Source organism: Bos mutus, chromosome 1, assembly GCF_027580195.1.
Source record: "Bos mutus isolate GX-2022 chromosome 1, NWIPB_WYAK_1.1, whole genome shotgun sequence".
NCBI classification, from domain to species: domain Eukaryota; kingdom Metazoa; phylum Chordata; class Mammalia; order Artiodactyla; family Bovidae; genus Bos; species Bos mutus.
This window is the reverse complement of record NC_091617.1, coordinates 128,381,719-128,404,277: the sequence shown is the minus strand read 5'-3', so window position 1 is coordinate 128,404,277 and position 22,559 is coordinate 128,381,719. Positions and strand designations below refer to the sequence as shown.

The 22,559-nt window shown below is 49.4% G+C and overlaps 1 protein-coding gene across 1 annotated transcript in view; it reads right to left on the bottom strand.

Annotated features, from left to right (window-relative positions):
* Positions 1 to 22,559, bottom strand: part of LOC102282210 (uncharacterized) — a 171,090-nt gene that overhangs the window by 6,961 nt on the left and 141,570 nt on the right. Inside the window, 3 exon segments of the mRNA XM_070375518.1 lie at positions 19,113 to 19,291; positions 19,782 to 19,973; positions 19,976 to 20,110. Coding sequence (XP_070231619.1) covers positions 19,113 to 19,291; positions 19,782 to 19,973; positions 19,976 to 20,110 — 506 coding nt within the window.

Here is a 22,559-nt window from a genome sequence, read left to right as displayed (position 1 = left end):
AACAACAAAGATACCTCTAGTCAAGGCTATGGTTTTTCCAGTAGTCATGAATGGATGTGAGAGTTGGACTGTAAAGAAAGCTGAGTGCCAGAGATTTGATGCTTTTGAATTGTGGCGTTGGAGAAGACTCTTGAGAGTCCCTTGGACTGCAAGGAGATCCAGCCAGTCCATCCTAAAGCAGATCAGTCCTGAATATTCATTGGAAGGACTGATGCTGAAGCTGAAACTCCAATACTTTGGCCACCTGATGCGAAGAACTGACTCACTGGAAAAGACCCTGATGCTGGGAAAGATTGAAGGCAGGAGAAGGGGATAACAGATGCTGAGATGGTTGGATGGCATCACTGAAATGGACATGAGTTTGAATAAACTCTGGGAGTTGGCGATGGACAGGGAAGTCTGGCATGCTGCAGTCCATGGGGTCACAGAGTCAGACACGACTGAGCGACTGAACTGAACTGAGGCTCTTCTATTGGAGTGAAGACCGCATGATTCTCTCCAGAGGATGAGAAAAAGTGATCACTGTAGGAGAACTGAGGCTCCTCAACCAAGCCTTCAGCTAAATGCACTCACATGAAGCTGCGAATACCCAATCAATCCACAAAACCACGAGTAGGGAGTAAATGGTGGTTGTTTTAACGTATTATATTTTGGGGTGGTTTGTTAAGTGGCTTTGGATAACGACAAGACCCACTTTACCAGTTTATGCTGAGGATGAGAGAAAATATACATAAAATGCATAGGGCCTGTGTATGGGGTCCTAGGTAATGGTGATCATGACATCCAAAACTTAGATAAGGGTGGGATTTGCTTGTCAAAGTTGAACAATAACTAAAGCATTTGTTTCTTTTTTTGTTTAAGCCTTTCTTTTTAAAGTTGGAGATTAGAGAAGTGATGGACAAGCTAGTTACCATGGCTAAATGTTTTAGAAGCACCTTCCCTTCCAGAAGACTTGGATCCAAGAGGAGACCCTGCAGGGCTGCCTGCTGACTCGGGTGCCCGGAAGCCTTCTGATGTCTGCTTCCCCTAAAATTTAATTAGTCTTTGTTTAAGTAGAAGACCTATTTGGAGACTCCCCACTGACAGCTGCAGTGGCTCTGAAAATGCGATTGAGTTCTCCCACTTTGCTGTTCCCTGTTCATACTTGGTGGACATGGATTTTTCTTTTTTAAGCTTTTTATCCTGTAGGAATAAACCAGCCATTTCCCAGAGGAACAGATTTGTCCTAAGAACAGAAAAGGGGTGGGGAGTCAGGGAGGAGGGTGATCATCTACAAACGCATAAGAGGACAGAAGGAAAGAATGTTGGGAAATGGGTGGGTAACAAACAATGGTTGCTTGTTTTTCTATGACACAAAACAGCTTATGATAACAACCTTTCCCGGAACCCAAGGACTTCTGTGACCTCCCTCTGCGGTGAGCAGCCACCTTTGGCACATCAGGCCAAGTCTGGAATGAGGCTCAGCTTGCACTGTGAATGCAGATCTGAAAGGGTCTTTAAGAGGTCATTCAATTCGATTTCCTAGCTTGGACACTCATCATGGCTTAATTCTGTAATCAGGGTCTAGTGGGGGCACTTTTAGGCAAGAGGATGTTCCTGGTGCTTTTTAAGAGGCACAGGAAGGCAGGTGCTCACAGAGACAGTGTGCTGTCCCCCCCAACCCCTGCACCATGGGCTCTGGGGCCCCACCTTGGAACTGAAGCCCAGACAAGTCAAGGACAAGGGGAACGTATGGCCACCTTCAGCTCCCCTCCTAACAGTAATCCTCACAGACCATCTGAAGTCTGCAAACGAGCTGCAGCTCAAGGCGGCTGGTTATAAAGCAAAGCCGGTCCAACTTTTCTATTAAAAACTAATAATCCCCAACACTTTGTCCTTGTCAGCAGCTTTCCCAGCAGTGTTTCCCAGAAACACATGCACCAAAAGATGAGTGAGGACAGTCAGTCCTCTGATGGGGGACTGCCACTTCAAAAGTCATTATCCAGCTCCCCTGACCACTTAGAAACCCGAGCTGGTGTGGAGGTGACATAGAAAACCCAGGTCCCACCAGCAGCCTGAGGAAGCTGGTTCCAAGGATGCCTTGAGGCCTCTCACTCCGTCTGAGTGACCTGTACGGTGAGTGACAGACCATTCCCACTAAATGGACCCAGTGACCTGGCATAAACCACAGACAGTGAACTTAGCTGCCAAGGATTTATAACGATCCTTAGAGCCCCAAACATCCACTCCCACAATCACGGGGATGATGGCTCAGTGGTCCTTCTGCACTCGCCCTCCCAGCTCTGGGGGGCCTCTGCTTGGAGGCCTCGGGCTGGACCTGATTGCTTCTGTGGTTCCACAGCCAAGTCCTAAGAGGGGAGGTCTTGTCCACGATTGGTTCTGCCTGCAAAGGCCAGAGCCCTCCAAAGCCTGTGCTCTTTAAATTTAAGGGGAAAATTGAAAATCCAGACAGTGACCAGACACTTTCTATACGTGATGCGAAATGAGTCGCCAGTCCAGGTTCGATGCACGATACTGGATGCTTGGGGCTGGTGCACTGGGACGACCCAGAGGGAGGGTATGGGGAGGGGGGAGGGAGGAGGGTTCAGGATGGGGAACACAGGTATACCTGTGGTGGATTCATTTTGATGTTTGGCAAAACTAATACAATATTGTAAAGTTTAAAAAAAAAAAAACCATTGTAAAAAATAAAATAAATAAAAATAAAATTAGGATAAAAAAAAAAATATACAAATTGGCCATTCCCCCTGGAGTTTGGTGCTTCACCTTTTGAGGGCTTCTGGAACAAGGAGGATGTTTTTAGACTCTAGTACTGTTAAATGTGGAAGTGGGAGGGTAGGAAGGACAGGGAAAGTAAATGAGAACCTGCCAAGTGCTGGGTATGGTACTGGGAACTTTACAGCTGATCAAAATTAGGCTTGTTAAGTAACCCGCCCAAGCCATCTCAGGGTTAGGGGTTGAGCCATCACTTGAACCCATTTCTTTCTGGCTGACTCCACGAGCTCCCCTGCCCAGGAGGCCAGGCTGGGTGATCTTCTGATCCATTACAAGGGGGCTGGCAATGACTTAAAATTAGCACATTCAGGGGAAAAGCCGATTCATTCTAAAAGCAGGTTAAAACTAGATTAATAAGACCTTAAAACACGAACAAGTAATTAGGTACATAAAAGCCATCGGAAGCAACAGCTACAGACCCATAAAGCCACAGTAGGCCTTCGTGGGCATGAACAAATGTGATTCCAATACCATGAAGAAGCCAAGAGCAAATGATACCGTGAATCTTAGGACAAACAAAACAATAAAATGTTAAATCTTGACAAGTCATTTAAAAAAGTCCTTAAAAATTCCAGAAAGTACCCAGGATTAATTTTAAAACAACAACCCATCAGAGAGCTCAAGGTCCCGTGAGGCCACCGTTCTGGGGAAGAGGGAGTGAGGCTGGAGAAAGTCATGGGGTTCCCATGGAACTGGGCTCAGTCATTCCAGGGGCTCAGTACTGAGGATGGCCCGAAGTCTGGACTGGACCCAAGCTCTGCCATGAAGCAGCTCAGCCTGGAGGGAAGGCAGACATGCCAACTAGCACCAGTGCCACCTGTGTCCTGTTTGCTGGGTACCTCCTTATGGAAGTAACAGCATCCTGTCATTACTGCCATCATCATCACCCCCAAATCAGGAACTGAATACTCACTGCATGCTGGGCAGGGTATTAAAGTGTGGGTCATATCAACACTTTGGCCACATCATGTGAACAACTGACTCACTGGAAAAGACCTGATGCTGAGAAAGATTGAGGACAGAAGGGGAAGAAGGCGACAGAGGATGAGATGGTTGGATGGCATCACTGACTCAATGGACATGACCTTGGGCAAACTTTGGGAGATGGTGAGAGATAGAGAAGCCCAGTGTGCTGCAGTCCATGGGATTGTGAAGAGTCAGGCATGACTTGGCGACAACATATCTGATTTGTTTGATTTGATTAACATATTTGATTCCCTAAGCCTCTGGGGCAGTGATGCTTCTCCCCAATTTACATATATAGAGACTGAGGCTTTACGGTCACTCAGCCATTGGGACTTCCCTGGTGGTCTGGTGGTTAAGAGTCCACCTCCAATACAGGGGACATGGGTTTGATCTCTGGTCAGGGAACTAAGATCCCACATGCCCTGGAGCAACTAAGTCAGTGCACTACAACTAAAGAGCCCTACAACTAGAGGGGCTAACGAAGCCAAAAATAATAGATAACTTTTAAAAAAAGGTCCCCCAGTCATGAAGTGGGGAGATGAGGTTTAACTTCAGAGCATATGCTCTTGGCTACTGGGCTCTGCGTTTCCCTAGTATAAGCTGACTCTTGAATGAACACTAAGGTTTTGCAACCCAGCTCTGTGTAATCAAGGGCTTCCCTGGTGGCTCCGACAATAAAGAATCTGCTGGCAATGAGAGAGACCGGGGTTCAATTCCTGGGTTGGGAAGATCCCCTGGAGAAGAGAATGGCTATCCACTCCAGTGTTCTTGCCTGGAGAATCCCATGGACTGAGGAGCCTGGTGGGTTACAGTCTATGGGGTTGCAGACTTGGACACAACTGAGTGACTAACAACTGTCATTTTTCTGGGTAAGTGAACAACATTCAGCAGAGATAGGTTGCACACCAGCCTCACATGCTAGAAACAGAAGGCAGGGAAGGTGAAGATTCTGCTCTAAAGAGCTCACAGACTATTGAAGACAAACAGAGAATTCCTGTAGAACGGCAAGTGCTGGTAGAGGCAGGTGATGGTGACTGTGGAAGTGGGAGGGCACCTCATCAGACTCTGAAGTGGAGACAGAGGTCCATCAGGGAAGGCTTCCTGGAGGAGGTGATGCTGGAATCGACACCAAAAAACAGCAAGAGTTAGGTTAAGAAACAGAAATTGGAAAAGAGGAATGAAGGAATTTCAGGCTAAGAGAATAGCCTGTACAGATGCAGGGAGCTCAGGGGGTTGCATGAGTGAGGCTTCCAAATGGGCTTTGCCTGGCTGGACCCTTCTGGAACGATACCCCTCAGGGAGACTAACTCTGCACCTCCAACCCCAGAATGTACCAGCATCTCTTTTTTCTCACTTCACAACTTTGTGGCTCCAACCCGCCAAACCTGGTACAATAGAAAATCTAAATATTTGCCTATCTGGCAGGCAGAGTTGGCTCTACTACTTGGGCAGGTACAAGGAATTGGTCTATTCCCAAGTCCACCTGCAGTGGGGGTGGAATAAAGGAGGGGCTGTCCTGCTAGAAGGTGCTCAGAGAGGCCCAGAAGAGCAGAGCCTACTCGGGGGAGGCCTCATCTCTTCCATGGGGACTTCTGGCCTCTATTTTTCTGTTTATCTTTCAAAGCAAACAGAAATAAACAATTCCCGGAAGATAAGAGATGGCAGCTCAGTAACCAGGGAAGGTCAAGCAGGTCAGGATGTCTTGACGAAGAACTCCTTTGAGTCTATACTTTTATCCACTGCAGGATACCAGCCCCCATCTTAGCATCTAGAGCAGAGGAAACACACAGTATTGTTTGTTGACTCAACAGAATAAATAAAATGGCAGAAAACATTCTAGGGGTACTCATAAATTTTCAGGCAATGAACATCCCCCTTTCTTCTTTTACAGACAAGCTGTCCTAGGCAAGGGGCTTCCCTCGTGGCTCAGATGGTAAAGAATCTGCCTGCAATGCGGAAGACCCAGGTTCAATCCCTGAGTCAGGAAGATCTCCTAGAGAAGGGAATGTCTACTCACTCCAGTACTCTTGCCTGGAGAATTCCATGGACAGAGGAGCCTGGCAGGCTATAGTTCATGGGGTCACAATAAGTCAGACACGATTGAGTCACTAACACTTTCACTTTTTCATCCTAGGCAATGTGGCTGTTTGTTCTTTCATAGATTAGCCTCATAGAAACAGGTTAGCCATTGGAACGACATGGGCTCTGAGTTTCTGAAGCCTGGAGTGCTTAGGGCCATGCCCGGCGCTACACAGCCAGAATGAGCAGGAGTCATGGTTTCCATCCACGTCTCCCTGACTCTGAACCCACAGCCTGCCCATTTCTCCACAGGAACATCTTGCTCCCATGGATGCCATTCCCATTGAACCCGGCAGACTGTGTGTGAGGCTGGTCTGGCCATCAGACAACAACTTGTCTGACCTAGCTGGGCACTGGCAAGGGACCCAATGACAGCCTTGGACAGAGGCTGGTCTGGACTCCAATCCATCTCCACCTCTTTCTAGCTGGGTGACACCAGCTATTTACCTTTTGAACTCTTCATCAGCAAAATGGGGCTAATGAGTCCTGCCACAGAACAGAGCCATCAGGAGGAAATGAAACAAGGGTTTGGAAGGGTTTGGAAGGGTTTGGAAGGACCTGTCTTAGAGCTGGACTCTTCTTAGCTCTCAGCCTTGCCCTCCATGCCCCTGTTCTCAGTGGGTGTAAACAGGCAGGTGCCCCTGCAGCCCAGCCTCTGCAAGTGTAACCTGCTAGCTCTTCTCTAAGTGGCCAGGTGTCTCTTCACACAATACCACCTGCAGAATTTGTCTCCTGGAGGACACAGTTTATAAAGTGAGAGAGCTACTGATAACAGCTCCTACTGATGGAGCAGTTGACTGCAGGCTTTCCTGCATCTAATCCTCACTGTGAAGCAGATATCCCTTACTTGATAATTATTCCCATTTCACAGACACGTGAAGGCAAAGGAAGGTGAAGTAACTTGCTAAATGACACCCAATTTGTTAAGCGGCAGAGATGGGACTCCAAAGATGAACTGAACTGATTATGATGTAGTCGGACTGCCAGGCCCTGCCTTGAAGGGAAATGGACTGTGGACAAGCAAGAGTTTAGAGGAGGGCCAAGAACAGCTACCCTCAGCCTGGAAGCTGCAGATCTTGGCCAGCAGGGCAGCCTCCACTACCAGGGAGAATGAGATGGAAGCCAAACCTCTCACTCCCCTGCCAATCCCATCCCAGGACATCACAGCTTCCCTGGGGGACACAGCATTTGAGACTGCAAAAGTCTCACAGAGAAATTAACTCAGAGCCCTGACCCCTTAACATAACAGTGCTTCCATTTTCCTCTGGTAACAACCTGAAGTTAGACAGCCTGGATCTAAATCCTGGCTCCACCAGCTAGCTCCCTGATCTCAGACAAATGATATCTATTCATTTCTTATTAATATTTCCCTCAATCTAGGAAGAATTTTGGCATCTTTATCATAGAATTGTGAGGATTCAAAGAATTAGTGCATAGAAAGTGTTTAGAATCCTTAATACCAACACACATTAGCTAGTTTTTAATGGCAAGTAGATCTCGTAGATATGGTGAAAGACGACACCTATACTGTTTGAGGTTCCACTATTTTTATACTCATTTCATAAACACACTGGAGCTAGTTGTGTCAGGCACTGGAGATACAAAGGTGTGGGCCCCACTGCTCAGCATCTCAAATGCACTGAGCATCACAGGCGCCCTGGGGCAGCACCTGCGGAGAGGGACAAGGAGGCAGAGGGGAGGATGAAGGTGGATGGGGCGTCAGAATGAGGTCTGTGGAGCAGTTAAACCTGGGCTGGTCCTGACCATGAGTAAGTATCCTCCCAGGGAGAGGAAGCAGGGGACTTATCCCAGGGAAGAGCGCAAAGAGGTGCAAAAGAGGATGGTATGTGTGAATGGTGGGATGGGGCTAAGTGAAAGGTGTGAGGCGGGAGTGGGGCTGGATAGGCAAGCGCTGCCATGTTCTGAGGTCCTGAAGGCTGTCTGGATTTTGCCCATCAGCCCTGGGGAGACTCTTCGGATTTTTGAGCTGGGGAGTAGAAGCGTGATCCATTTCTCTTTTTATTTTTTTTAAATTTTTGCCCATTCCACACAGCATGTGAGATCTTAGTTTCCTGACCAGGGATTGAACCCTTTCACCCTGCATTGGAAGTGCGGCGTCTTAATCACTGGACTGCCAGGGAAATCCCCGTTTCCCTTTCCAGAATGTGAAGGATGGTAGAAGGGAGATCGGTGTGAAGATACTGGAGTAATTAAATGAAATCCTCCATGGAAAGTGCTGAGCCTGGCACATACTAAGTGTAAGAGATGTTAACTGTTATTATTATTACGGGCAAGAGATACTCAGATGATGGGGAAAGGGGAGAGAGAGATTAAGAAGCAGATCTATGGAACTTGTGGATGAGTTGTCCATAAACACTTTCCATTTATCTTCACAGCAATCACCTTCATGGCTACACAGTGGTCTATGGAATTAAAAGCCCACAGTCACTCTAAACACCTGCGGTCCCAGGCGTTTAGGGACAATTGCAGGAGGTGGCCTGTTGTGTAAACCACACAAAGTTGGGAGTCAGAGGTCTGAAGTTGAATCCTGGACTATGGTTAACCAGGAGTGTGACCCTGGCAGGACCATGGGTCCCTGTCTGTTAAAAAGAAGAGTACTTCTCGGCTCTAGGATTGTTGGAGGACTGAATATATAATACATTATACATCAGGCACTAGGGCGGAGCCTGCCGTATATAGCCCTCAGAGGGTGGCTCTGATTCTATGGGCTGTTGAGGATTATTACTGACCAGCTTCTACAGATTCCTTTGTACAAATATTAATAGATACAGCCTATCTTCTGAATTTTCCTGGAATGTAATTCCATAAGTGGGATCTCTGAGTCAAAGAATAAGATGATTTTTCTGACTCATTGCACATTATCAGATAGGATTCCTACACACCCCAACCCCCGACCCCCTGCTCATTTTCTGAGTACAGAGCCAGTTTTACTGTAAGGTTGGCAAAGACCGAGTTTGCAGGCGGGGTTCTCCCCCAGTCCTGACTTCATGTTCTTCACACGAGTCTTGTTTTATACAGTTTCCCCCAGACTATTCCTATGTTGTCCTTGGACCCTCAGGTCAAGAAAGAAAGGAGAGAGGGAAGAAGGAACCTAAGCTATTTGCATACTATAGGAAACAAGTAGAGTCTTTAGGTATTTAACCAAAATAAATGTGCTCTCATGGTAGAAATTCAGGTGGCATGAGATGACCTGGGGTTCCTCTTTTGAGGACAAGGGGTGGTGTGTGTGAATGTGTGTGTGTGACGCTCTAGCACAACTCCATTTATACAACACAGACAGCTACAAAAATGCTTCCCAGGGAGGAAGCTTTTGTGAATCAGGCACAGTCTCTGCTGTCAGAGGAGCTTCCAGTCAACTTGAAGTCATACAGGAATAAATCCCCAAGCCCAGGTGAGATGTCTGCCAATGCTGATTTCCAGGCAGACTTCCGTGGAGAAAGGGGAATCATGTTTACAGCCTCTGGGCGCCTGGAGGGGGTTTCCCAGTTCCAGATCCTGTGCAGATAGGGGTCTGGGTTCACCTGTGAGGGCCTAGAAATCCTGAGTAACTAGGGTGGTAAACCAGCACAAAGGAGGCTCCCACGCTGAGCGCACATGCACAAGCAGTTTCAGCTGTGTTTAGACACAGTGTTTAGACCTGTCTATCCGGGACTTTTGGAGGTGGGTACAATAGGGCTGAAGGTGACGCCCTGGATCACTCCCAACACCCTGAGGCTGTCCCTTTCCTCGTCAACCCACACTCCAGCCTCTCATGCGGGGCCTGCCTTGGGTGGGCGGCCCAGGGAGGTGGAGCTCCCACTCAGCCTGCAGAGACCCATCTCCAGGTACCACACACCCTCTCCCACACCCCTCAGAGTCCTTGTCGGCTCAGCTACTGCTTGAGATTAGTCAGAAACAAGAGCCCAGCCCTGGCAGACCTCCAAGCTTTAGTCAGAGAATATTCCAACTCCCACTGTGTACTCACCATACACCAACACTGTGGTAACCGCTTAGCTTGCATATAGCACATTGAATTTTGTAAAGTATCTTCCACTTGACGTGCTCTTTTAGAACCTTGCCACATCTGCACTGAGATGTGGAGTCCATGTTCCCTTCCTTGGGAAGATGGGTGGGCCTTTGGGACTGCCTGAACCAACAGAATATGGCAACATTCTTTCTATATGACTTCAGAAGCTAAGTAGATTATAAGAATGTCATATACTTCTCCTTTATTCTCTTGGCCCCCTTTTTCTTGGAACCCGGTTGTCATGTTGTGAGGAAGCTCAAGCAGCCAGTAGAGAGTATGAGTGAGCCATCTGGAAAGTGGGCCCTCCAATGCCTCACAAATGTGGCACACAGCAGGGATGAGCCTCCCTTTTTGAGCCCTGCCCAAATTGCAGATTCATGAAAAAAATAAAGAACTGTTACTGTCTTGGAGTCTTGGAGCACTAAGTTTTGGAGTGGTTTGTTACACAGCAATAGAAATTTGAGATAATTCATCACTACATAGTTTTCACAACAATCCTATTAGTGGTACTGTTCATATCTTTGGCTCCTGTTTACAAATGAGAACACTGAGGTCTAAAGAGATAGAGTATGTTCCCAAAGGAAACACAGCTGGAGGGTGGACCCAGGATTCAAATCCAGGTCCATCTCAAAGCCAAGCCTCCCAGTTGCTCTGCTGTACTCTGCACTTGTCCAGCTGCACACACTGTTGGTATCACTTTCTTGGACCCTGAGTCACAAACCATTGTGGGCTGCTGCAAGTTTGGTGTCTCCAGGCATCCACATGGACTGGAGTGCATCTCTCCTCTTTCATTAAATCCCCATAAATGGGCACCCTTAACTCCAGCACACTGAACCATGAAAAGAACATCATCAGAACCTGGGCACGGGCCAGCCCACTTTCTCATTTCTCTTTCTTAGTAGTTATTATAAGCATGGTCTTTGAACCCACAGCATCAGCATCAGTCAGGAACTTGTTAGAAAAGCTCTTGGTTCCTACTCGAGACATTCTGAATCAGAAAATCGGGATGTGGGGCAAGTTTAAGTTTGAGAACTACTGCTCTAACTCCTACGTGGTTCTTAACCTATGATCTGTAGGACTCTATGTCACAAGATGTTTTTAGATGCAAGCAATGGAGAAGGCAATGGCACCCCACTCCAGTACTCTTGCCTGGAAAATCCCATGGACGGAGGAGCCTGGTAGGCTCCAGTCCATGGGGTCGCTAATAGTCGGGCATGACTGAGCGACTTCACTTTCACTTTTCACTTTCATGCATTGGAGAAGGAAATGGCAACCCACTCCAGTGTTTTTGCCTGGAGAATCCCAGGGACAGAGGAGCCTAGTGGGCTGCTGTCTATGGGGTCGCACAGAGTCGGACACGACTGAAGCGACTTAGCAGTAGCAGCAGCAGCAGGAAAACTGCAAAACACTTCAGGGGAAAAACAAAGGGAACATACTAGCTGGTTCAAGGACGTGAAAAGTCTCGGAATGGTGTTGTATCAGGAGTTCCAGCAGCCCTCCAGTGTTGTGGTTTCTCTCTCCCTCTCTCTTTCTCGATTATTTCTGCTTATCTACTGGCCTCATTTTATTTTTTCCTTCTGTTCGATTTCTCCTGCAGCCATGGAAGGTGGCAGAAAACATACGACCGGCCCAGTCACACACACAATCACGGGTCAGGCCGCAGGACACTGTCACAGTCCTGGTTTAAGGTGCTCGACCCCGGAGAGATGACGTACTGGGATGTGCAGCTTCACCAGAACCCACAGGTAAGTAGGGGTCCTTCCCACCCCAAAGAAGGTGCTTCTCTGGGTGGGTAGCAGAGCAATGTCGATCAGAAAAACAAACAGTTGTAATTCTCCAGTAAACATGTGGCCATCACAAGAACACTGCCTGTAGGCCAGGGTCTCGGAGGGATTTCCCCCTGCTTGTTGGACATAGTATAGTGGCTTCACAAGGCCCTATTTCCTGTGCTATTGCCCTAGTCCTCAGAATGAGCTGTGAGCCAGGTGGAGCGGCAATCACAATGTCCATTCAGCAGATGTGAAAACAGAGGCAGTGTGTTCAGTCATTTAAGGTCACTTTGTTAACTAAGAGGGGAGGATTCAAAACCAGATGTCTGACTAATATCAGCACTCCTTTCTCCATACCTCCAAGCCTTCTCACCACTCTCATCCAGGTTGTGATGAGGGTCACAATACAGAATTGAGGTGCTGGTCCTTAGCAGAACTCCATGAAGCTCTGCTTTCATGGAGCTCTGTAATGTAGAGTGTTATAAACAGACAAGTTGGAATCCTTCCTCTGCCACCAGCTGACTGAGTGACTTTGGGCTAAAAAAGATTCCTCACCCAGGAGCCTCAGATCTCCATCTGTAAAGTGGGCATAACGATACTTACCGAACAGCATTTGTTGTGGGGATCAAAAGAGAAAAAGTGCGAAAATCATCAGGGTCAGGCCTGGCGCTTGGTAAGGATTTAGCACATGTTATTTCCCTTTGTTCCTAACAAAACCCCAAACCTAACAAACAAGTGTGATTCTTGAAAGCTACTTTGTGAATTTTATTTGGGTTGCTTTAATTCTCCTTTTTGTAATCCTCAAAAGCATGCTGCTGACACTCATTTCAAAGGTCGAAGAAATTTAGCTAAGACATGAAAGACACTCCGTGTTTCCTTCCTGGAAAGGACCCAGCCAAATGCTGGGGCCCTGATCTGGGCAGGGGCGGCTCTCAGAAAGCTCTCAAACCCAGTGGCATTCTCAGCTCTGCGGCCCAGGGAGTGAATTCTGCCATTGACATCGTGTTTTTGTTTTTTTAAAATAAGAATCAAAGAAATCTCTTTAATGAATCAAGAATAGGATCAGAAAGCTGGCAAAAAAGTTTAAACCAAACTGTTAACAGAGGTTTGGTAGATACTTAGATGCATGAATGGATGGATGAAAGTAAGTCAAGGAGGGAAGGAAATGAAACATGTTTAAGTGTTGATATAGAAAGATGCTGAAGAAATATTGAGAAACAATGTGCAAAGAAGTAGATCCTTTCTTTCTTCTCTCCTTTCTTTTTCTCCTTCCTTCTTTCCCTACCTCCCTCCTCTCTCTCTCTGTTTTTCTTTCTGTCTTTTCCGGCTTTTGGTAGAAATATTGACCAATTCTGGGGGGCTTCCCGGGTGGCTCAGTGGTAAAGAATCTGCCTGCTAATGCAGGAGATGTGGGTTTGATCCTTGGATCGGAAAGATCCCCTGGAGAAGGAAATGAAAACCCATTCTAGTATTCTTGCTTGGAAAATCCCATGGACAGAGGAGCCTGGCAGACTATAGTCCATGGGGTCGCAAGAGTCACAACTTAGTTCACTAACAACATTTGACCAATTACCTACTCAATAGATACAGAGCTGCTGGCTTCTATATTTGAGGAAGATTTGGGGACAGACCAGCCAGAAACAGTACCAGTGATTACCTCTGGGGAGTGGAAACGAAGCTGAGTAAGGAAGGGGCCTTTCCTTTTCAGTCCACTTTCTCCTGTGCTGCTTGAATTCTTTTTTTCCTTTTACCTAAAAACAGACAGCAGCAACAGAAGGCTGGAAGCAGAAGGCAGGTTCTGTGGAAGGGGTCATCCTGAGTTCAAGGCTGGAGCTGGAGGCGAGGCCTCTGCCTGGGAGGAGGAGCCCGCTCCTGAGTGAACAAAGCTGCAGTTTCCCAGGGGTCCACAGTGGGATGACAAATGGCCCTTCTGTCACCAGCACACAGAGCCAGGCTCCTGGCTGAGACCCTGGCTGAGGCTCGTCTTTTCCCATAAAAGCAGCTCATGCCAGGGGAGCTGAAATCAGGAGTCGGATCATTCTTTGCACTGAGGGGCTCCTTGGCCTGGGTGTGGGGAACAGTATTTGAAGTGAGGGAGCACCTCTCTTTTGGCAGGTCCCCTACTCTGCCAAGGCCTCCATCTGCCAGATTCAATAAATAATATTGGTTTCAAACTAGGCCTGCAATTTCATTTTAATGGATAAAGGCATGCAGGAGGTGGTGGAGAAAAGCTGGACCCAGGCTTGACACATTTCCACCAAGATGACAGCCCTGACTGCTTGCAGTCATGTAAAGATCTGAACAGAACCGGCTGGAAATGTGAGCTGAGTGATCCTGGGCTCCATAGATCTGAGTGCCTCCACCCGTCAGCCTGGGGAGAGACCGCAGAGCCATTTCAGGTGGTGCTGGACATGGCTGCCATGTCCAGAGGGGTCCAGGAATGGGCTAAGCCATCCGGTGGCATGTGGCCCTCTACACCGGGCCTAAAAAATATCACTGAGTGTTTTCCACTTTTTCTAGAGACGCAGTTACAGAGAGGTTTCTTTTCTCCAAAGTGGTGGTTCTCAAGGTTTAGTTACACCAGAACCACCTGGTGGCTTATTGAAACCCAGATTGTAGGCCTCACCCCCAAAGTCCCTGATCTGGGAGGCCAGGGGTCTGGCTGGAACACGTTTTTCTAACAAGTCCTCACACACTGCTGCTGCTGCCGCTCTCAGCTCTGGGAACCACTGCTCTAAGGAATGCACAAGGCAAACAGTGATATATGGCTGTTTGATCCTGGACTTCAGGTAACGGGGTGGGCGAGGGCTGGGGTAAAGTGGAAAAGGTCCCATCAAATGGGAGCAACTGTGGCCATGTCCCGGGGATCCACATGGCACAGAACTAAAAGGGCACCCAGCCTTTTTAGCAGTCTTGACTCTGCTGGGGTATGAACAGCCAGGAATATGGATTTTTCTATGACATAACAATCTTTGGCAATCACTGGCAATTGGCTTTGAAATTTGTCAAACATGGTGCAAGCCAAACAAAACACATCTGCAGGCCGGATTTCATCCTCTGTTCTAGAAGACAGATAAGGTTCCCAGGGAAAGAGGCAGGAGCAGAGCTCTGTGGGCTCTTTGGGGAGGATGGCAGCCTGACCACGCCTCTCCCAGGCTCTCTGGCGCCCATCTGGTCACCTCCAGGCCCCCTACTGGCGCCCCAGCACTAACCTCTTCTCCAGCCACACCCTACACTTTGGCCACATGAAGTCTTTGCAGACAGCACCTCTTTCCCTGATAAAACCCCTCCCAGCCAGGCCTTCTCTGACCTCTGGGCCTCTGTGCATGTGGTTCCCTTTGCCTGAAATGCTTTTCACATCCACCCTAATTCTTACGTGTCCTTCAAGGCTCCCCACAGCTCCAGGGAACCCTCCTTGACCACTGCCTGCTCCTGCCCTACCAGCCCTGTGTTCCCAGCCCACTGTGCTTCCACCACTGCACCGGGTGGTGAAGGCCTGAGGATGTGTCTGGCTCCTCCACTGGCCTGGCTGCCTTTGTGCCCCCAGGCTGAGCCCAAGGCTGGTGTGGGACAGGTTTGAAATAGCAAGTACCAAGTGCTGTTGGAGAAGACACTTGAGACTCCCTTGGACTGCAAGGAGATCAAACTAAATCTTTTAGGATTGACCCTAAAAGAAATCAACCCTGAATATTCATTGGAAGGACTGATGCTGAAGCTGAATCTCCAATACTTTGGCCACCTGATGGGAAGAACTGACTCATTGGAAAAGACCCTGATGCTGGGAAAGATTGAAAGCAGGAGGAGAAGGGGACGACAGAGGATGAGATGGTTGGATGGCATCACTGACTCAATGAATATGAGTTTGAGCAAGCTCTGGGAGAAGATGAAGGACAGGGAAGCCTGGTGGGCTGCAGTCCATGGGGTCGCAGAGTCAGACACAACCAAGCGAACAATGATAACAACAAGAGCTATTCTCTTGGCCTTGGCTTTGTTTTCACCCCCTTTCTGTTGTCTGCCCACTTCCTGCCTACCCTTCAAGCCACTGCTGAGACTCTACTTTCTGCGGGAACAGCTTGTGACCTCTCAGACCTGGGGGTCCTTCTCTGCCTGTCCCTCCCCGTCAGCACACCATCTCAGTATGCTCGGCTGCTTTGGTCTGTTGCCTCCATTACACTGAGCTCCAGGAGGGCAGGACTCCCATGTGATTCATGTCAGTAACACGAGGGCTGCAAAGATAAACACCAACGAAATGCTTATAGGACCAAGAGAGGAATGAACATAACAGGTGAGAAATGAGCTACTTGTAATGTGCTGGGAAGAACGTGTTAGAATGAGGCCAGCTGATGCTGAGAACTGGCTTCCTCCAGCCACAGTTCCTCCTGCTGGGTGCAGAGCACAGGAAGCAGAAGGTACATTATCTTTGGCAACCACCTTGCTCAGGACCCCCTGGGGGCCCTGGCCTGGGCCATGTGGCCTCTTGCAGGCAGCTCCCATCCATTCACAAGCACCAGGCTAGATAGCTGCTATCATTGTATTATCCTGCAGCCTCCCCTAGCCATGTTCTCCCTGTGGCTACCCAATCCGACTGGACAGCTGGGAAGAAGGACTTTTCTGCAGTCAGGGGCCAAAGGAAGGCCGGAGCAGAGGGCAGTCCATCTTCTCCATTTGCAACAGCAAGGTGAGTGCCTGCTGTCTACTCGGGAGGGGGCCTCCCTGAATCCCGAGACAGCAGATGTGACTGTGAGTCCTCACCCAATGTCACTGAGTTTGCCCAGCTGCTGGGCTCCCTGATCTGTTCACCTACCCCAGAACTAATGGCTAAGAAAAGAGGGTGGCCAAACCCCTCCCTCCTACCCACCCACCCACCTTCCCATTTTCTGTTACAGTAGGTTGTGACGTCACCACCTCCGGAACTCCTTCTGGGATCCCCTCCTCTGGTGCTTCCCTTTGTCACCACTGATCACACTGTGTTCTGACCCTGTGTGCATCTGTCTCCACCACAAAGACTGTGAGTTCCTGGACATCAGAGATTGTGACATGTTCCACTGGGTCAGACCACATGCAAACCCTCCCTCTGCCACTTACTTAATCCACCAAGGTCACACAACAAGAAATCTCGCCTTGGTTTTCTCACTGTAAAATGGGGTTAAAATCAGTGTTGTGAAAATTCAGTGAGTTAAAATAAAACAGGAACACTACTTTAGCACTCGAGTACAGGCATGCCTTGTTTTATTGCACTTCGAAAATACTGTGGGTTTTTTTTTTCACCATGCTGCTGGGCATATGGGATCTTAGTTCCCCAACAAAGGATTGAACCTGCATTGGAAGTGCAGGGTCTTAACCAGTGGACCACGTGGGGAGTCCCTGGTGATATTGCGCTTTTTAGATTGAAGGTGTGTGGCAAATTTGCATCAGACAAGTCTATTGATGCCATTTTTCCAACAGCATTTGCTCACAGTTGGTCTCTGTGTCACACTTTGGTAATTCTCCCAGTATTTCACACTTTTTCACTATTTGTTATAGTGATCTGTGATCAGTAATCTTTGACAGTACTATATTGCAAAAAGATTACAACTTGCCCAAGGCTCAGATGATGGTGAGCATTTCAGTTAAGGTGTATACACTGTTGTTTACACGTAATATAATTGCACATTTAATAAACCACAGTCTAGTATAGCCAAAAGTTTTATATGCACTGGGAAAAGGAAAACTCTGTATGAACTCGCTTTATTTCGATGTTCGTTTTATTGTGGAGATCTGGGGCTGGACCTGCAATCTCTCTGAGGTCTGCTTGTATTAACTAGTATTACCAGGTGATCAATAAATGCTTCATGCATTAATGGATGAGAGTGGGAATGAAAGAGCAAAGATAATTAGCCAAGCAAGTATAAGCCAGCACATTCCAGAAGTGGCAGTGACCCAAGATAAACAGAGATGCTTGCTGTGCCTTGTAAGTACCTCAAGAGTAGGCTGGGGACAAGGACTGTTCTCACATTCGGTTCCAGGCAATGAGCCAGGGACCAGACCTTGGGCAGTGGTCCGACAGGCAGGGCCCCCACTTTATCAAGGCGGACTCTGACTGAAAGTCTCCTTTCCCACTGTGAGCCTCTCTGAGGATTAAGTGGCCTTGGGCGTTTAGAAGCGTGACCTGACATCTCACTACAACCACAGTGTTTTCTCCCACCAGTGGCCTCTCCGAGGATCCGCCTTGCCAGCCACCCCCTCTTCCGCCACTATTCCGAGTATAATCACTGACTCCTGATCCCCTTCGGATGAATCAACAAGTCAGGAAGGGTGAGTCATCCTGGCCTGGGGCTTTTTATCCCCAGACACTGGCACTCCTTCAACCACAGTCAACCAAAGCCCAGGCACAGGGTTCCGCAAAGGCTATCTACAGAGGAGCTTAGCCCAGAGCAGGAGTCTCGGCCTCAAAGTCCCACCTCTTCAATCTCTTCGCCCAGGAGCCTCAGTTATTGAGAAATATGGGGTTAGTAATCCCTCCTTCACTGTGGAGTAAAACAGCTGGCACAGTGCAGGGCATGGAGTAGCCCCTCAGTGAAGGGTGGGAGGGGACGGGGAAGAAGAATGAGGAGAATCTCATCAGGAAGCAAGGCAGGCCCCTAGGTCTGGACCCACGACTGTGAGAGCGAGGCAGACGGCACCCTGACCTCCCAGCGACCCCCAGAATGTTGATGGAGGCCCAAGGCTGACCTTCCGGAGGCAGCGTGGTGGCACTAATTGGGGTCTCCAGGTCACCAACTTCCCATCCTTGTTTACGGGTGGCTTACTTCCCTCCTCCACTGCTGCTCCTTCCGGCCTGGGCTGCAGGGGCATTGACCCACTGAGTAGGTGCTGGCTTCGGGGTTCAAAGGCAGCCAGCCGCCTGGAAGCAGTGGAAGATAAGGAAGGCACTGGCCGGGAGCCAAACCCCAGTTTGGGGATGAGGAGGGGCAGGTCAGAAGGCATAGATCACAGTGTCCCTGCTCCCTAGAGTGACTTCCTGCTCTGCCATGTAGAAAGTTTACACTTGAAAAAGGCTGCCTATGTTTGGTCTTGCTTTCCTCCCTTCTCTCCTTCCTCCCCAACCCTATGGTACAGATAGAGTCAACAGATTTGCCTGGAATTCCTGCCCAGCCCTGCCCTAGCCGCGCTACTCCAGGCACATCTCTTTGAGACTGTTTCCTCATCTGTAAAATGGGCGTCCTCAGACCTCCCTCAGGGGTTGTGATGATTGGATGAAGTCAAGCATATAAAGAAAGCATGGGCTCAAAGCCAGGACATAGTAGAGAGTCAACAAGCCACAGCTTTCCTGTTACTGTCTGGTTAGGAGGTAAGGGGAATTTGATGAGTCAGGTGCTGCCTACCTTGGGGGCTGGGAGTGGGAACATCTCCTGCCCCTCAGAACACAAGGGCCCTTGCTCCACTCTGGGATCACCCAGCCCCATCTTTGTCAGGAACCCTGGGAAGGAGATGCGCAGGCAAACGCAAAGCCTCACCATGCACTTGCGGTCGTCTATGCCCGTTAGATCCTCCTCAAACTCCTTCCCAACCTGGAAGTCCATGATGTAGTTTCTAAAAGTGCTCAGCGTGCGGATGATCATGTGGTCGCCTTCCTGCACGATCTCTTTGTCTGGCTTCAGCAAGTTGGCGATTTTGCGCAAGGCCACATTGACATCTGCAGGGAATGCCAGGGTAGAGAGTTGGCTGAAAACATTTGGAGAACTGCTGCCAAGGTAGGGGGGCCCTACGAGCCTGCTCCCCCCACCCCAAGAAAACCACTGGAGTTCCTTGCTCGATTAACACGGCCTCTGCGTGCAGCTGGCCTGTCCTTTTCTTTCTTTCGTTTTTTTCCACAACAAAGTTTTCTGCCCTATGCTAAACCTTTGAAAACAAAAACTAGCCAACCAAGCCCAGCTCTTCTAATGAAATCCTCTACGTCGAGAGCCAACTATCAGACACTGACCACCATGAACCCTAACAACCCGGGTTCGGCAATTCGCAGGTCTCTGGCTCCTGGAGACGCCCCGTCCGCGGCCCGGGTGCTCTGGGCGGCGATAAGGCCTGACCGAGGCAGGCTGATGGGCGGCCGGATCGGAAGGGCGCGGGGATCCCACCCTCAGAGGTCCGGCGGGGCGCCCGGGCAGAGCGCGGCGGGCAGCGCTTACCCAGCGCACGCAGGTACTCCTCGAAATTCTCGTTGGCCAGCATCTTCCAGTACCCGGTAAAGTCGACCGGCATTTCGGGGGGACGACTGGGGCCCGACGGGGACCAAACAGGCCGGAGCAGATGTGGGCAGGCGGTGCGATCTGGGTGGTGGGCGGCCCGGAAATGTGCGTCCTCCGGGGGCAGGGGGCTCTTGGGGCGGCGACAGCTGGATTGCAAGCGCGCACAAAGCCGGCGGGAGGATCCATCGTAGCGGTCGCTCCGCCCCTCTCAGTGGGGCGGGGGCGGGGAGGTCGGAGGGCCAGGTTCCTCAGACGTTCAGTTCGCTTCCCTGAGAGGGAAAAGGGAGATGGGGTGAGGGTGAAGGGTACTTAAATGATTCCAAACTCTTAGGTTCCTGCGGGATTCCTTCAGACTCCTTGAACTTTTCACATTCAGCGGCCACTTGAGGATTGGGAAAGTCTCGGGGTTGGCTGGAGTAACTAGGGAACGGTATCTCTCACAGGCTTTTGTCTTAAATCCCCGCGAGTGGCTCGGCCTGTGGGGGTCCAGGATCCGGAAGGCTGGGCAGTTCAACTGCGGGAAAGAAAAATGAGACACTCCCACCTCCCCCTCCCCGCCCCAGTAAAAGCAAAGTTGATGTTACTTGAAGTAAGTATGGCTAAAAGAGGCCCTCTGGGTGGTTTTGAAATCCGCTTGTTTAGTCGCTAAGTCGTGTCAGACTCTTCGCGAGCCCATGGACTGTATCCGGTCAGGCTCCTCTGTCCATGGGATTTCCTAGGCAAGAATACTGGGGTGGGTTGCCATTTCCATCTCCAGGGGGTCTTCCCCACCCAGGGACTGAACCGCACCTCCTGCGTTGGCAGGCAGATTCTTTCTGGCTGAGCCACCAGGATTATGCAAATATAAGCACTTATCAGTACCACGTTGTTCCTCACTCGGCTTTCACCTGGTGGCGGTGGAAGGCCACCCGGTGAAAGGCCAACTCCACAGGGTTGTGCACTTGGCTTTTTTTCACTTACTCTATTTCTGGAGACCTCATTCTTTTGCAGGATATGCCATTGTTTATCCAGCTTGTCCTGCCCTGATGGGCATTTATGGGAGTATTGTTTTCTGATCTCGTACTGTTAGAAACAGTACTGCAGTGAAGATCTTTGAGCTCATCTCATTTCTCACCTGGTAGGTATGTCATCGTGCTTTAAAACCTCTGTCTTTGCCAGCAAGAAGATGACATAATCATGTGGGTTGACTTTTTGACTCTTTATTAAGACTAAATATCTCTTTTAAATTGCTTTTTGTACAACTCGCAGTCTGGGTGACAGCAGGTACATTCTCCTCCCACTCCAATATGACTGTGGCTCCAATCCCCAGGCACCTCTCCTTTGTCCCCCATCTCCAGGCTCATGTAAATCCTCACACTGCATCTGGCTGAGTTAGGAAAAGATGCCTCTTCCTCAGGGTAGGGGCAGCTTCATTCCAGGCAGTGGGTTGGATTTTAGCCTCTCTTTGTTGCAATGCACAGGCTTCTCACTGTGGTGGCTCTAGAGTGCAGGCTCAGTAGTTGTGGTGCTTGGGCTTAGTTGCTCCATAGGATCTTTCCAGACCAGGGATTGACCCTGTGTCCCAGGCATTGGCAGGTGGAATCATATCCACTGGACCATCAGGGAAGTCCAACACCAGGGTTTCTTAACCTTGACGTTGTTGCCAGTTTGGACCATGTCATTCTTTGGTGGATGGAGGGTTCTTATGTATTGTAGGATGTTAGGCTGCATTCCTGGCATCTACAGGCCCAGTTGATACCTCCCAAAGATGTCTCCAGGTCTTGCCAAATGCCCCAGGCTGGTGGGGGGTGGGGTGCGGGGGAGGGGAGCAAAATCACCCCTGGCTGAGGCCAGTGCTGTGGACAGCTGTAGCCCTCATCAGACCTATTTCCCATCTCTTCTCAGCTGTATTGGGATGCTCACACCATCAGTTGTTCACACAGGCCTTGGCTCTGCATCCTCCCTGGCCAGCCTGGAGCTCATCTCAGGGACTATGGGGCAGCCTGTCCCTGTCCTGCCTAGTTTAAAGGTGCAAGAAGAAAGCCCCGTAGCTTGGTCAAGTGGATAGTGGGTTCTCACCTGATTTGGCTTCTCTAAGGCATCTAATCAGGACCAGCCATGGCCCTGAACTTCTTTGTTAGCCTGACTCCCTAGAAGAGAGGATCAGCCAAAGGCTTAAGCAGTGAACTGACTGTTCCTTGGTCACCTTTGACTAGTCTAAACTCCTCTCCCTGCTCCCTACATCATCCATCTCAGGCAGGTGGATGTCTCACCCTCCCCCATCTTTGTGCTGAGTCTCCTGAGATGTTTATGCCAAATGTCCAGCACAGTGCCTGGCACATAAAAAGGGCCAAGTCACTGCTGGCTCTTTGCATGCCCAGAGTGGTCCCCTCATGCTCCAGGCAGAGGTCTGCCCCTCCCCTCCCCTTCCAGTAGGTCCTCTGCTGTTCGTTCCCAAGAACCGAGATCTGGCCACTCCTACCTCCTCCAGCCACTTTAGGCACTTCCTGTTCACCTAGCCTCAGTCTTCTGAGCTGGCTGGCTGGGTGCATGGCAATTAATTCGGCCTGCTTTTCCCTGGTTCCTATCTGCCTTTGTTTAGTCTCCCAGTGGCTAAGTATATGCCTGCCCTGCTGTGTCTCCTCCCAGAAGGAGGGGAAGGTAAATGGGGATAAGCCATGAGCTCCATGGAGATAAATCAAAACTCAGTGAGCCATTTTGATGAATCAGTGCCTCAGT